The sequence below is a fragment of the Argopecten irradians genome, chromosome 4 (assembly GCF_041381155.1).
Source record: "Argopecten irradians isolate NY chromosome 4, Ai_NY, whole genome shotgun sequence".
Lineage (NCBI taxonomy): Eukaryota > Metazoa > Mollusca > Bivalvia > Pectinida > Pectinidae > Argopecten > Argopecten irradians.
The window spans coordinates 32,935,823-32,948,589 of NC_091137.1; the positions used below are offsets into that span (position 1 = coordinate 32,935,823).

At 34.8% G+C, this 12,767-nt stretch overlaps 1 protein-coding gene across 7 annotated transcripts in view; it reads right to left on the minus strand.

The window, feature by feature from the left end:
• Positions 1–2,292: 2,292 nt before the first annotated feature.
• Positions 2,293–12,767, minus strand: part of LOC138321350 (dynamin-1-like) — a 42,167-nt gene continuing 31,692 nt past the window's right edge. For 6 of the 7 annotated variants that reach the window (XM_069264990.1, XM_069264989.1, XM_069264987.1 and 3 more), the window contains exons 18-21: positions 12,256–12,434; positions 11,526–11,789; positions 10,618–10,641; positions 2,293–5,086 (exon numbers count right to left, since the gene is read on the minus strand). In XM_069264990.1, coding sequence (XP_069121091.1) covers positions 5,020–5,086; positions 10,618–10,641; positions 11,526–11,789; positions 12,256–12,434 — 534 coding nt within the window. In that variant the 3' untranslated portion in view covers positions 2,293–5,019. The remainder of the gene's footprint in view (positions 5,087–10,617; positions 10,642–11,525; positions 11,790–12,255; positions 12,435–12,767) is intronic. The other variant, XM_069264988.1, reaches the window with a different exon arrangement.

The following is a 12,767-nucleotide window of genomic DNA, read 5'->3' on the forward strand; positions in this document are numbered from 1 at the left end:
ATTGTCTTGGACCAATGAGGCTGTTTGTAACTCCTTGGATATCATATTCTGTAGTATGATTTGAGATGCTTCACCAGTTTCATATCCATACAGTCAATGTCGCATCATAAACTCAGTGAAATTTTGTGACAGAGCTTGTGGTGAAAAACAATATTTTTATATCTACTCCTAGAATTAACTATTCTGGCTTATCAGAGTAACTTCTCTTCGTTTTACTTTGTCAGTACAATGGAAAACCAGACCACCTCATCATTTTCTACAAAAGTAGCTACATGTATGCTCGCTGAAGTGTGTGAGGTGTTCCAATTTTACACAAAGGGAAGTAACTCTAATAGATTAGAATGAGGATTAACTACAATGAATTATTAGCTAAACAGTGTTTTAAGATTGTAGTGATAAGTTTGTTGATTTGTATGAAGACAGGTTGTGTTTTATTCTGGCTTGCTGCTTGTTTACACATTTAACTTATTTTACATTAATACAAGTGTAATTCATAATATCAATATTAAATCCCTTCAAAGATATTCAAATCTTTTGAAAAGTATAATCTCTGATATAGCAATAATAATATAACTTTATCATAATTCTAAAAAATGATTTGTTCATCAAAATAATTATCACAGGGTTTTTTTTTGTGTGCATGTTCTATGCAACTACATGCCGAGTATAGTGTATTAAGGTTCTTGATCTCTTGGTAAACAAACGGTAGTTTTACTCTGGAAACTCTGGCTTTCCTCCACTACACTAAATTTGGAACATCCTAAATACGATATAGGATTTTTATGAAATTTTGTCATAAAATGGTAAATATAAAAGGATATTGTAATGATCAGGTTTGATTTGCTTCTGGCAAGAAGGAGTTTTACATGACAATGTAAACACAAAATGCTATCCAAATTGCAGCAACATAACATTTTCTGTTCTTCAAATATACTGAATTCACCGTAATTAGCACCCCACCTCTTATAAGCGCCCCTCCCCTTTTCTGGAGGAGTTGAAGTTGTATAAACACCCCCATCCCATGGTAATAACCCTGTTTTACAACATGTGATGCCTCTACCATCGACATTGTATCCCATTTTATATGAACTTGTGAGTCTTTTACATGTGAATCACGACATAATAATGCATCTCAAAAGTTATAGGCATGTTAACTGAAACAGATTGATGTGTCATGAGTACAGAAAGATTTCAAATATAGCTGACTTGTTTCATCTACAACTTACACTTTGGTTCACTATTAAGGGCCCCCTCCCCCATTTGTTACAATTATTTAAGTACCCTGGGCGCTAATTACGACAAATACAGTACATCATTTTTCATCTTTCTTTGGTACTCATTAGATTTTAGCATTTTAATGTAACCTTCATTAGTTATATTTTATATTTACTCCAAACAAACTCTTACTACTTCATTATACTTGAATGTATTATAGGGAAATGATAAAGCAGTTAGCATATGTACAATGTCATTATTATATACATTTTGCCAAAAAACCGTTTCAGAACATATCATTTCCATTTATAAGTTTGAATACTGCTTGTAGCTATTTTGTTTTGTGAAAGAGACAAGGAAAAGCTGAATAAACATCCATACAACTCCTCGTGTTTTCAATGTGTCATCTTTGACGAGATTATAAATATTATTGGAGCAGTTGATGTGAGCAGTGTGTTTGGGTATCAGCTACACTGTTGACATATCAGATCTACACTATACTGGGGAACATTCATTATCTTATTCACTCCTACCAAGTTTCAGCGAAATCACTTTAGAACATAAAGGTCCACATGTATAAACCTTCTTCAGAACCCAGATTTCTCTAGCCTTATACTCTCCTTTTGATCTCCCATTGCATGAGATTTTTTTTTATCTTTGAAATGCTATAATTTGACATTTAAACTAACATTAGATCTTAAATATTACTGCTACAGCTGCTATACAAATACATTATATTTCACACTGGAAGAACCACATACTAAGAGTAAAGTTTGAAAGTGAACAGCATTTAAGAAAAATTTCATTGAAATTAATTCAGAAGTATATGGTCCAAATCCCAAAGAATGAGATTCCTCTAGTCAAACCTTTATAGTTCCCATTGACAATATGAAGTTGTTTTATAGAAGTCGAGTTGGGTCAGTGTTAAATTCACCATAGAAAGCAAAATCTTGAACTTCAATAGCCTTAAGTTCAGATGACTTTAAATACTAGTAATTTGGAAATCTCTGTCATACTTGGTTGAAATCATACAAGAAGTAAAGTATGTCCTTACAACACAAAAAAGAACAAGTAACGTTCGATAATTTTCCTTCTTTATTTGCTGCTGGCAAAGTAAAATTTTGTTTGAACTTTTCCAAATTCATTTCACAAGATTGACAATTTCTTGACATGACTAACATAAATCTTTCGTCCTACAAACTTAGATAAACATTCAGACAGCGACACAACACATCTTCTTTCTAAAACGTCAATGAAGCATGTACAATTTTTCCGTTGCCATGGCAACAGTTGTTTATAAGATGATAGGATTAAACATTATAAATATCTCTATAACTAATGTTGTTTATATAACAAACAAGTCCTTATCAACATTGTGTAACAAATCTGTCCCTACATATATCTAACGAGTTGACATAGCAACTATACAGGGTTACTATAGCAACTATACAGGGTTGCCATAGCAACTATACACTAGTCTACTGTTCCACTCCAGCTCCATGATATGGAATGCATCTTCATTGTATGTACACATAACCTTACAAAAACCTGTATCTACATCATATACAAATGTACAGCGCATGGGTGAGGAAATAATATATCACAAAATGAGACGTCGGACCAGAAACCATGGGGCCATCTTAAGCTTGGTGATTAAAACACTGTAGACTGTGTGATGTGAAATCTATATGTGACCAGCACCAATAGAAAAGAGAAGAGTAGATTAATCAATGGAATATTATCACTGAAGAGAGATGTCAATCAAATGTCAGGTGTTTGTTTTAAAGAATCATTTTAAAATCAATTTATTGGTGGGATTTAATCAATACAAGTTTATTTATGGCTTTCATATTCGTTTGAAAATATGTCCAGAGATTGAAAAAAATTGGTGGGATTTACTTTTATTTTTTTGAATTTGTTTCCTTATGTCAGAAGTGGAAAATGATCAATTACATGCACATTTTAGTTCTCACAAGAAAATAAAAACGTAAATAGAGAAGCCAAACTGATTGAACAGAACTTCTACCAACATCATAAATGTATGTTTTTTCATAATGTTTAATCAATAACTTAAATATTGAGGGGAACAACATGTTTAGAAAGTATTTTATTGTTATATTCATAAACATAGTAATATTTTCGATTGTATAACATATGTCCTATAATGTCTATTAATTACAAATGAAATAAAGTTGATATTAGATGAACAAGCCGACCTATAACTGATGGGAATACACACACCATAATCTCTTAAAAACACATAAATAATGACAAATCAACATGGTGAGGTGAGCTAGTCGTGTACCCAATCCACAACAATCATTGCATAATAAATACAGAAAAAACATGTACAGAAATAAACTCTCATTCATCACACAGGTTCTCAAATGAACAACTTGTTAACAAGTACACCCGGTTTCAGGAGCACTTGGTATCCGGGAATTTACAACTTGTATATCTTTATGCTTTAAAACGATGGAGCTTTCTACATATGCCCGGGAACACAGAAATGTGAGAATGCCAGAAACTTGACACAAGGACAAGGATTTATAGGTATGTTAGATGGCAGTATTTGGTCCAGAAACCCAAAACAAACACACTTGTAACATAAGTTTGACCAAAGTTGGACATAGGATCATACAAAGTTTGGTTCTGTGTCTTGAACCATAGTTATGTATTACTGATTTTCATATTCCTGCTCATTACTTGTCAAAACATATTCCATAGATTTCTACTTTATTGTGTGTTGTCATTTTTAACTCATTCATTCCTTGATACACATTTTGACTCTTCCAGTTTAACGGATGGAACAGTTCATTAGGAAATTTCAGGGGCGAGAGTGTCTTTACCTTTGGCCCCAAAACCAACAGAATTGTAGTATCTGACATTCTCACATAAAATTTTAACATCATTAAATCTAATTCATAAATTACACTACATGCATGACTCAACGAATAGTAAATATACTTCAACATTTTCTCGACAAATATGAGTGTAGTCACTACGGATATAAGGTTTACAATAGAGGGCCAGCAAATCTACATGTTGCTGTGGGGTGGAAGTTTACACAGAATGTTTAAAATGATACACGTGACTGAACAGGCGATACATCCTATTTGTATCTTTTAAATGTGCATAAATACAGTCTACTACACCAGTACATGATAACCATTATCTGAGAAATGCAGATTCAAAGTTAAACAACTACAGGTATACCAGATAATCATACCAATATCGTTGACATCATTTGTGTGAGGCAATCAACAAAATCTGTTATTCTAGCAACTTCCGTGTAAATAGAATGACTTGCAGAGAAGAATCGACCATCTAAGAGTGAAATCCTCTTTGTACCTGTCTATGCTGACCAGTGGTCAGATAGTTGACCAGTAGATATTGTTACTATGGATACTATGATAGGTACATCCTTATAAAGCTGGTGACTACTTAAGTAATAGGACTCACTCTTAACCTTCTACAATTTGTCAACGTTCCCCGATCTCAGCTTCGTTCTCAGTCATTGTCAGTACTGTGTTCCGTATTTGACAAGACTTTACTGATCCTGTCCTGTTCTGTTTCCTTTTCTATGCTGGTTAATCCTTGACCCTCACACTCACTAAATCATCAATGACCTTGACCTTGTAATAAACATGAGGTCACTAAGTACTTTGTTATATACTATAATAATATAGATGGCGCTACTGTATTGCACCTTGCCACATCTCTTTGATGATGCAGAGTTACCATGGCAACAAACATTACGTTTCCATGGTTACAACTGTCTGTCCAGTGGTGGAGAGTCGAGACCTAGTACTGGCGACCTGACATGTTTGGTCGGTCTGGAATCTTGGGGACAGAACCAGATATGGGTCTCCTGTAACACAAAGAAAGGCATGCATTAGTATGAGTTGGTAAGAAAGGGTTTATATAGGCCTAGCCTGTTGCCCAATTCTTTTGATTTATTCAATAAAATTGGTTGAAATTAAATGAGTTTGTAATTAAAAGCGCCTTGTAAATAGTTTCAAAAGTAAAATGTCTATTTTCCTACTGATAGGGTATGTGAGGGTTGTGAACTAGATCAACCTGAATTGATCTCACAGTAACATATTAATATTAAGTGAGCAAGCTAAGCAGCAAAATAGCTCAGCATTAAGTTATAATGTTATCATGAAAATTTAATATTAACAGTACATTTAATAATACAGTGTCAGCACACTCTCAAGTCTACATATTATTCTACCCGTAATTAAGTTAATAACATTCCAAATACTAATTCAGAGTTTTGAAAAACAAATTTTATCCATTTTGAATTTTTTTCAAAGAAATGAAATCAGCCCTATTCAGTGTCAGCAAACATTGTGCTCATATAAAAATTTCAATATCTTAATTACCTGCTTCTATATTAGTTACCTGCCTTTAAAATGTTTGTGAGCTAGTAGGGTGTACACAAACTTGTGCTAATTCAATGAATACATGTGAGGTGTTATTAGTACAGAGTGAGCTTTAATGATAATCAAATGAGCTATAATGCTCACCAAATCCAAGTACAGAGTGAGCTTTAATGCTCACCAAGTTCTAGTATAGAGTGAGCTTTAATGCTCACCAAGTTCTTGTACAGAGTGAGCTTTAATGCTCACCAAATTCTAGTACAGAGTTATCTTTAATGCTCACCAAGTTCTCGTATAGAGTGAGCTTTAATGCTCACCAAATCCTAGTACAGAATGAGTTTTTATGCTCACCATGTTTAGTATAGAGTGAGCTTTAATGCTCACCATATCCTGGTACAGAGTGAGCTTTAATGCTCACCAAGTTCTAGTACAGAGTGAGCTTTATTGCTAACCATATCATTGTACAGAGTGAGCTTTAATGCTCACCAAATCATAGTACAGAGTGAGCTTTAATGCTCACCAAATCCTGGTACAAAATGAGTTTTAATGCTCACCAAGTTCTAGTACAGAGTGAGCTTTAATGCTCATCAAGTTCTAGCACAGAGTGAGCTTTAATGCTCACCAAGTTCTAGTATAGAGTGAGCTTTAATGCTAACCATGTTTAGTATAGAGTGAGTTTTAATGCTCACCAAATCCTGGTACAGAGTGAGCTTTAATGCTCACCAAATCATAGTACAGAATGAGTTTTAATGCTCACCAAATCATAGTAGAGTGAGATTTAATGCTTACCAAATTCATAAAATAATCTGATGGACTCAATCCTATTACATTACCATATTGAATAAGCTTCAATAGAACACTAGCCTCTAGTATCCAGATATACTTAGGTTTAGCTATCAATGTTTAACTGGCCTCTATAATATAGGTTTGCAGAAATCTCTGGATAACATTTCAAAGGCTGGGGGAAAAGTTGATGACAATATGAATCAATACTCTCAGAAAAGATTCATCTTTTGAATACTTACTTATTCACTGTAAAACACATATTCTAGGGTTTAGTTGCATGGTATACTGTTTCAAGAAATATTTTGATAAACACAGGTGCCTCGATCTCAGACATTTGTTGTTTTCTTGATTTCTAGAATATGTGTATTCTGACAAAAGTAAGTCTACCACTTAAAATAGGAATATTTCCAGTAATACATCTACAGATGTTTGAAGATTTCTAGCTAAGATCTACTTTCCACCAAAGCTCCCAAGAAGTTGTACCTTCTCACACTAAAAGCAAAGCTTTTGTCCAATGAAAAGAGAAAGACAAAGAACAGCTGGTAATTTCTTTAATGCTCTACAGAAAATCTCTCATTCTAGAGACTTCTCCTTTGGATCAGTTACCAAAGTCACAATTTAGGAGGGTTTAGATGGAGAAGAAAAAGCCTAATGTTCTTGTGAGTAGATATGGGGGAGGTTAATATGGAGCCATGAATTACCTGTACAGAGGTATCTCCCCTGTGAGTAGGCATTGATTGTATATATCACTTATCTGTGTAGGAGTAATGTCAAATTTTGTACAAAAGAAAATCTTGTTTTTTCTTTAAAGTTAATCCCTTTCTTTTCTTTTAAGTATGGGAAAAAATACTGCGTATATGGTTCTGCCAAGAAGATAAGGATATCTCTGTCCCAGTAAAGATTTTGTCTGCTTAGTACTTGGCAAGCCTGGTGCTGACTAGCCAACACCTGTCACAAGGGTTGATATTCTCCTCTGTACTTGATAGACTCATGTGAAATAATTTTTAATCAATACCTACCCTTAAGAGAAAACTAACTCAGCATATGTATTAAAAGTAGGTTCAGTAACATGGAAGGTAGGGATAATATTTTGGGGCTCTATATCCAGTATATACCAGTTGTCAAGTTGTTAATAAAAGAAAGATCTGGACTTAATGAGCTTAATGAAATCAAGATAAATAGAGAAACCTAATTGCCATTTGTTAATAGTCAATACCACGATTGATAATCTTCTGTATCATAATGTTTATTATTATGAGTTCTCTTGTTTTATAAACATGTACAATGTGATTATGGCAGTAGCTCTAGAAATTTGAAATCGAACATAATTTTCTCACAAAATTTCAAACGACAAACAGTACCAGTTCACAAGAACAAATATATGCACTATGAACATATGGGTTGCACATAAACAATCTCAAAAACATTAATTTACTATTTTGCTTGTTTATATTTCTGTTTCAAATTGAAAATAATATAACAGTAAAAAATGCAGAAATATTTTCTGAGTAAATCTGAGTCTTTTGAGATTTTGCCACAATCAACTATGAATGTTTAATTGTGGATGTAGTAAGATTTTACAAATGCAGAACATTTGAATGTTTTGAAGCTTTTCCACAGTAAATCTGAACGTTTTTGAGATTGTGTATATATTTATTGTCCATTCCAAACAAGCATTAATATGTTAGTAGATATTGGCAGGCCAACAGTCGACAGAAAACCCAGTAGCTAAAAACTGGACAGATATCTGGTACTTATCCCTATAGAACTAAATCACCTGGCTAACCAACTGTCTGTATTCACTTCACAATAACATCTTCAACATACGCTTTGTCAGTATAAAACTTTATATCAAAACTACGATTTTAAAAGCAAGTCATTTTTCCAGAAACAATTCTATAAATACAAGAGGCCCATGTGCCTTAACGGTCACCTGAGTTAGAATATATAATGAAACAAATAATGAAAAAAAATTGAAGACATATAAACACTATATGCTGGGCCTTGAAGTTGGTCAGTGATTTATAAATTTGACTTTTTAGACAATGAAGAGTATTTGCTTCCATCAAACCTGTGAACTTAGAGGTATTTTTTTTTAATTTTAATTGCCCCTCTGGTCCCCCAGGGGGTCATCAAGGACGGATATGGATGTTAAAATGCTATATCTTAGGCTAATAATTCTAATCAAGTTTGACTAATTTCCTACGAAAATTGGGCAAATAATGTTCACAAATATGTTTTTCCTATATAAACTAAAGTAAACTTGACCCCTCCCCAGGGGGTAACGTGAGACCCCAAGGTCATATAATTCACAATTTTTATAAAACCCCTTAAGACCTTTCTATCTATAATTATTTGATTGTACTATATCCAGAATTTTAGAAGATTTTTGAAGTTTTAGCCTATTTGACCCTTTTTTAGCCCCGCCCCTCTGCCCCCAGGGGGTCGGCCAATGTGGTTATATGATGTTAAAATGCTATCTCAGGCTAATAATTCTAACCAAGTTTGACTCATTTCCTATGAAAATTGAGCAAAAAATGCTCATTAATGTGTTTTTCCTATATAAACTGTAGTAAACTTGACCCCCTCCCCAAGGGGAAATGTGAGACCCCAGGGTCATATAATTTACAATTTTTATAAACAAACTTTAAGACCTTTTCATCTATAAAGTGTATTTGATTGTACCATTTCCAGAATTTTAAAAGAATATTTTTGAAGTTTTAGCCTATTTGACCTTTTTTTGCCCCGCCCCTCTGCCCCCATGGGGTCGGCCTGGACCAATATGGATATGATATTAAAATGCTATCTCAGGCTAATAATTCTAACCAAGTTTGACTCATTTCCAATGAAAATTGAGCAAAAAATGCTCATAAATGTGTTTTTCCTATATAAACTATAGTAAACTTGACCCCCTCCCCAGGGGGAAACGTGAGACCCCAGGGTCATATAATTCACAATTTTTGTAAGGGACCTTAAGACCTTTCTATTTATGAAAAGTATTTGGTTCTACCATTTCCAGAATTTCAGAAGAAGATTTTTGAAGTTTTAGCCTATTTGACCCCTTTTTAGCCCCGCCCCTCTGCCCCCAGGGGGGTCGGCCAGGACCAATGTGGATATGATATTAAAATGCTATCTCAGGATAATAATTCTAACCAAGTTTGACTCATTTCCAATGAAAATTGAGCAAGACATGCTCATAAATGTGTTTTCTCTATATAAACTATAGTAAACTTGACCCCCTCCCCAGGGGGAAACGTGAGACCCCAGGGTCATATAATTCACAATTTTTGTAAGGGACCTTAAGACCTTTCTATTTATGAAAAGTATTTGATTCTACCATTTCCAGAATTTCAGAAGAAGATTTTTGAAGTTTTAGCCTATTTGACCCTGCCCCTAAGGCCCCTGGGGGTCAGTCATAGAAAATTTGTTAATAGGATTAAATGGCCATCTCATACTGATAATTCTGACAACATTTGACTCATTTCCTATTACAAATGACCAAATAATGCGCAAAAATGTGTTTTCCCAATATAAACTATAGTAAACTTAACCCCCTCCCCAGGGGGAAACTAGAGACCCCAGGGTCATATAATTCACAATTTTTGTAAAGGACCTTAAGACCTTTCTATCTATGAAGAGTATTTGATTCTACCACATCTGTGAGTGGAGAAGAAGATTTTTTAAATTTTAGTCAATTTAACCCCTTTTGGCCCCTCCCACAGCCCCCTGGGGGGTGGGGGCCATATAATTCACAATTTTGATTGGCCTTATGCCTAAGAAGGTTTGTACAAAATTTCATTGAATTTGCTTCAGCAGTTTTGGAGAAGAAGTCGAAAATGCAAATTGTTTACGGACATACGACGCACACGACGCACGACGGACGACGCACGACGACGGACAAAAGGCGATTAGAATAGGTCACTTGAGACTTCGTCTCAGGTGAAATATAAAAGTCTCATTCATGCATTATTTTCTAACTCAACGTAATACTATCCTTTATATTACATGCAGAAGAATCTAACTTAAGTTTGTTGTTCATCTTTCATTGAAGTTCACTTATCATATAGTTGTTTTTTCACTCTGGATCTGTGAAATGTTAAAGATGACTTCTTCTATATATGTGTCATTTGTTAATCTTTTGAGATATTAAAAAAGTATTTGATGCAGAACCAGATATACTGTCCAGCTATGGAGAAGAGCCCTACACACGACCAGTATAGACAATAATTACCCTCTTATGAAACTGGGTTTTGTGCTGTAAAAAATATATGTAGGTACAACGTTATAGTTATGATTTATATATAGATCGTCTCGGTAAAAGTCTCACAAAGCTTGGTTAACTCAAAATTTACCAACATTTCCTCATTTTTGTCCCAAAGACACCAGACATAACATACTCAGGTCTCTGGTTTTCAAGTCTCATGTATTGAAGTAACCTATTTTTTATAAATGTATTAACCAAACTTTATGAAACATTTCCCAGACAACAACAGATATGCAAAAAGGCAAACAAGCATACACAAAGAAATCATAGAACAAATGAAATTTGAATATGCAATGCACATAATATTGAAATATTTTAAATGCATCATTATCATAGGATAGCAAAAGAAAGTTTTCCATATCACAATGTTCTTCTGAAATCTACCACCTAAAACTTTGAGTAGATTAGAGTAAATCCTATGAGAAGTAGCTTGTCTGTTGTATATTGCTAGGGAATAGATACGTACACTACAGTAGATTTATATTAACACCTAAACAGTAACAGATCAGTTAGGTCTGAAAACATAGGTCAATTATCAACACAAACCAAACATGCATATAGCAGTATTAACATAAACTATTGTTCTCATTGACACATGCCGCACTGGCCAATATCAGTTTGCTCTGAACTTTGCTATCAAGTATAATGGATGCACTAGTTGGATTAGTTACATGCTTTAATTCATCCACCAATCTGATGGTACAGCATCCAACTACCGGCCCTACACATCACATACTTCAACAGCTAGATTTACAACAACGCTACATCACCTACACATTAAATAAAGATTTACAATAATTTAACTAAAACATTAACCATATGAACAAGGATCTAGTGATGGAGAATTATCAACTGTCTATGTAGCGCATACTTACGCAGGAATGGGAGGAACATTTCCCCCGGCTGCTTGGAATGCCCCTCCGGCCTGGAAAGCCATGTTGGTAAAAGTTCCTGCAGCCTGCTGGGGCCCACCCATAGCATTAATGGCCATACCCAGTGGTACCTGTGGGGCAGGGCGTGAGGGAATGTTGGGGGCAGGGCGATTGGGGACTGCCGGTTGATTGCCCCCCGGGCGATTTGGCAGTGGTGGTGGAGGTGCACGACTCGGTTTGGGTGAAGATGGTCGCGAGCTCGGACGTCTGCAAAAACAAAGAGTTCATCAATGATCTTTTGAGTGGACATGAAATGATTAAAACACTTCCATTAGAAAAAGCTTCTTCTACTAAATAACACCAGAGAGGTTAAGCAACCTTACGTGTACATGTACGTGTACAAGGGGAATTTATGAAATTTAGCATGTATGACGTCATCATTTTATCTTGCATCGTATCTGCTACATGTGGCCATAACCTGTAGGGTGATTTGTATCATTAAAACTTTATTCCAATTTGCAACATTCTAGTTTCAACAATACCTACCTTACTAGACCCTAATGACTGATTATCCACATTTTGGTTTCCTTTTTCAATAGTTTTATACTCTACTGCACTTTGTGCTGTATCCCCATCTTTACCAATCTCTCAGTTATCTCCCCTGTTCCAACTCGTACTTTATAGGAATGTTCCACTGTGTGCCAAGGGGGCTAACTCTACCCCTACAACCTACCCATTATAGGACTGTTCCACGTTGAGCCAATCACTGTCCACTGGGGGAGGACAGGGTGTGGATACCGTTGTCGTGGAGATATCACCAATTATCTGCAGAGCTTCTTTTGTAGCGTGATACATACGCAACATTTCCTCACGGCGGTTTGCTTCCTCTTTAGATTCTTCCATCATGGAATTCTGTAAAATATTTCAAATGTCTTAAAAGTTCTGTCTAAATTATTCAAGAAAGCTTTGAATTAAAAAAAAAACAAAAACAAATATGGCCTAGCTCATGTCTAATTGAGGTAAACACAAAAATTATATTTTCAAAACAGTGTCCTGCCAAAATCTTCTTAAAAAGTATACCAATGAACTTTGCTAACTCTAGCTTATATAACTAAAAGACCTTGTTGAATTTAAATTAGAACCTTTCCATGCTAAAATTTTCACTATAATTATTAAATAAATTGAATTTGTAACTCTCAGATAACTCATGTGTTACGATGGTCTCTGATTTAGAGTTTATAAGGT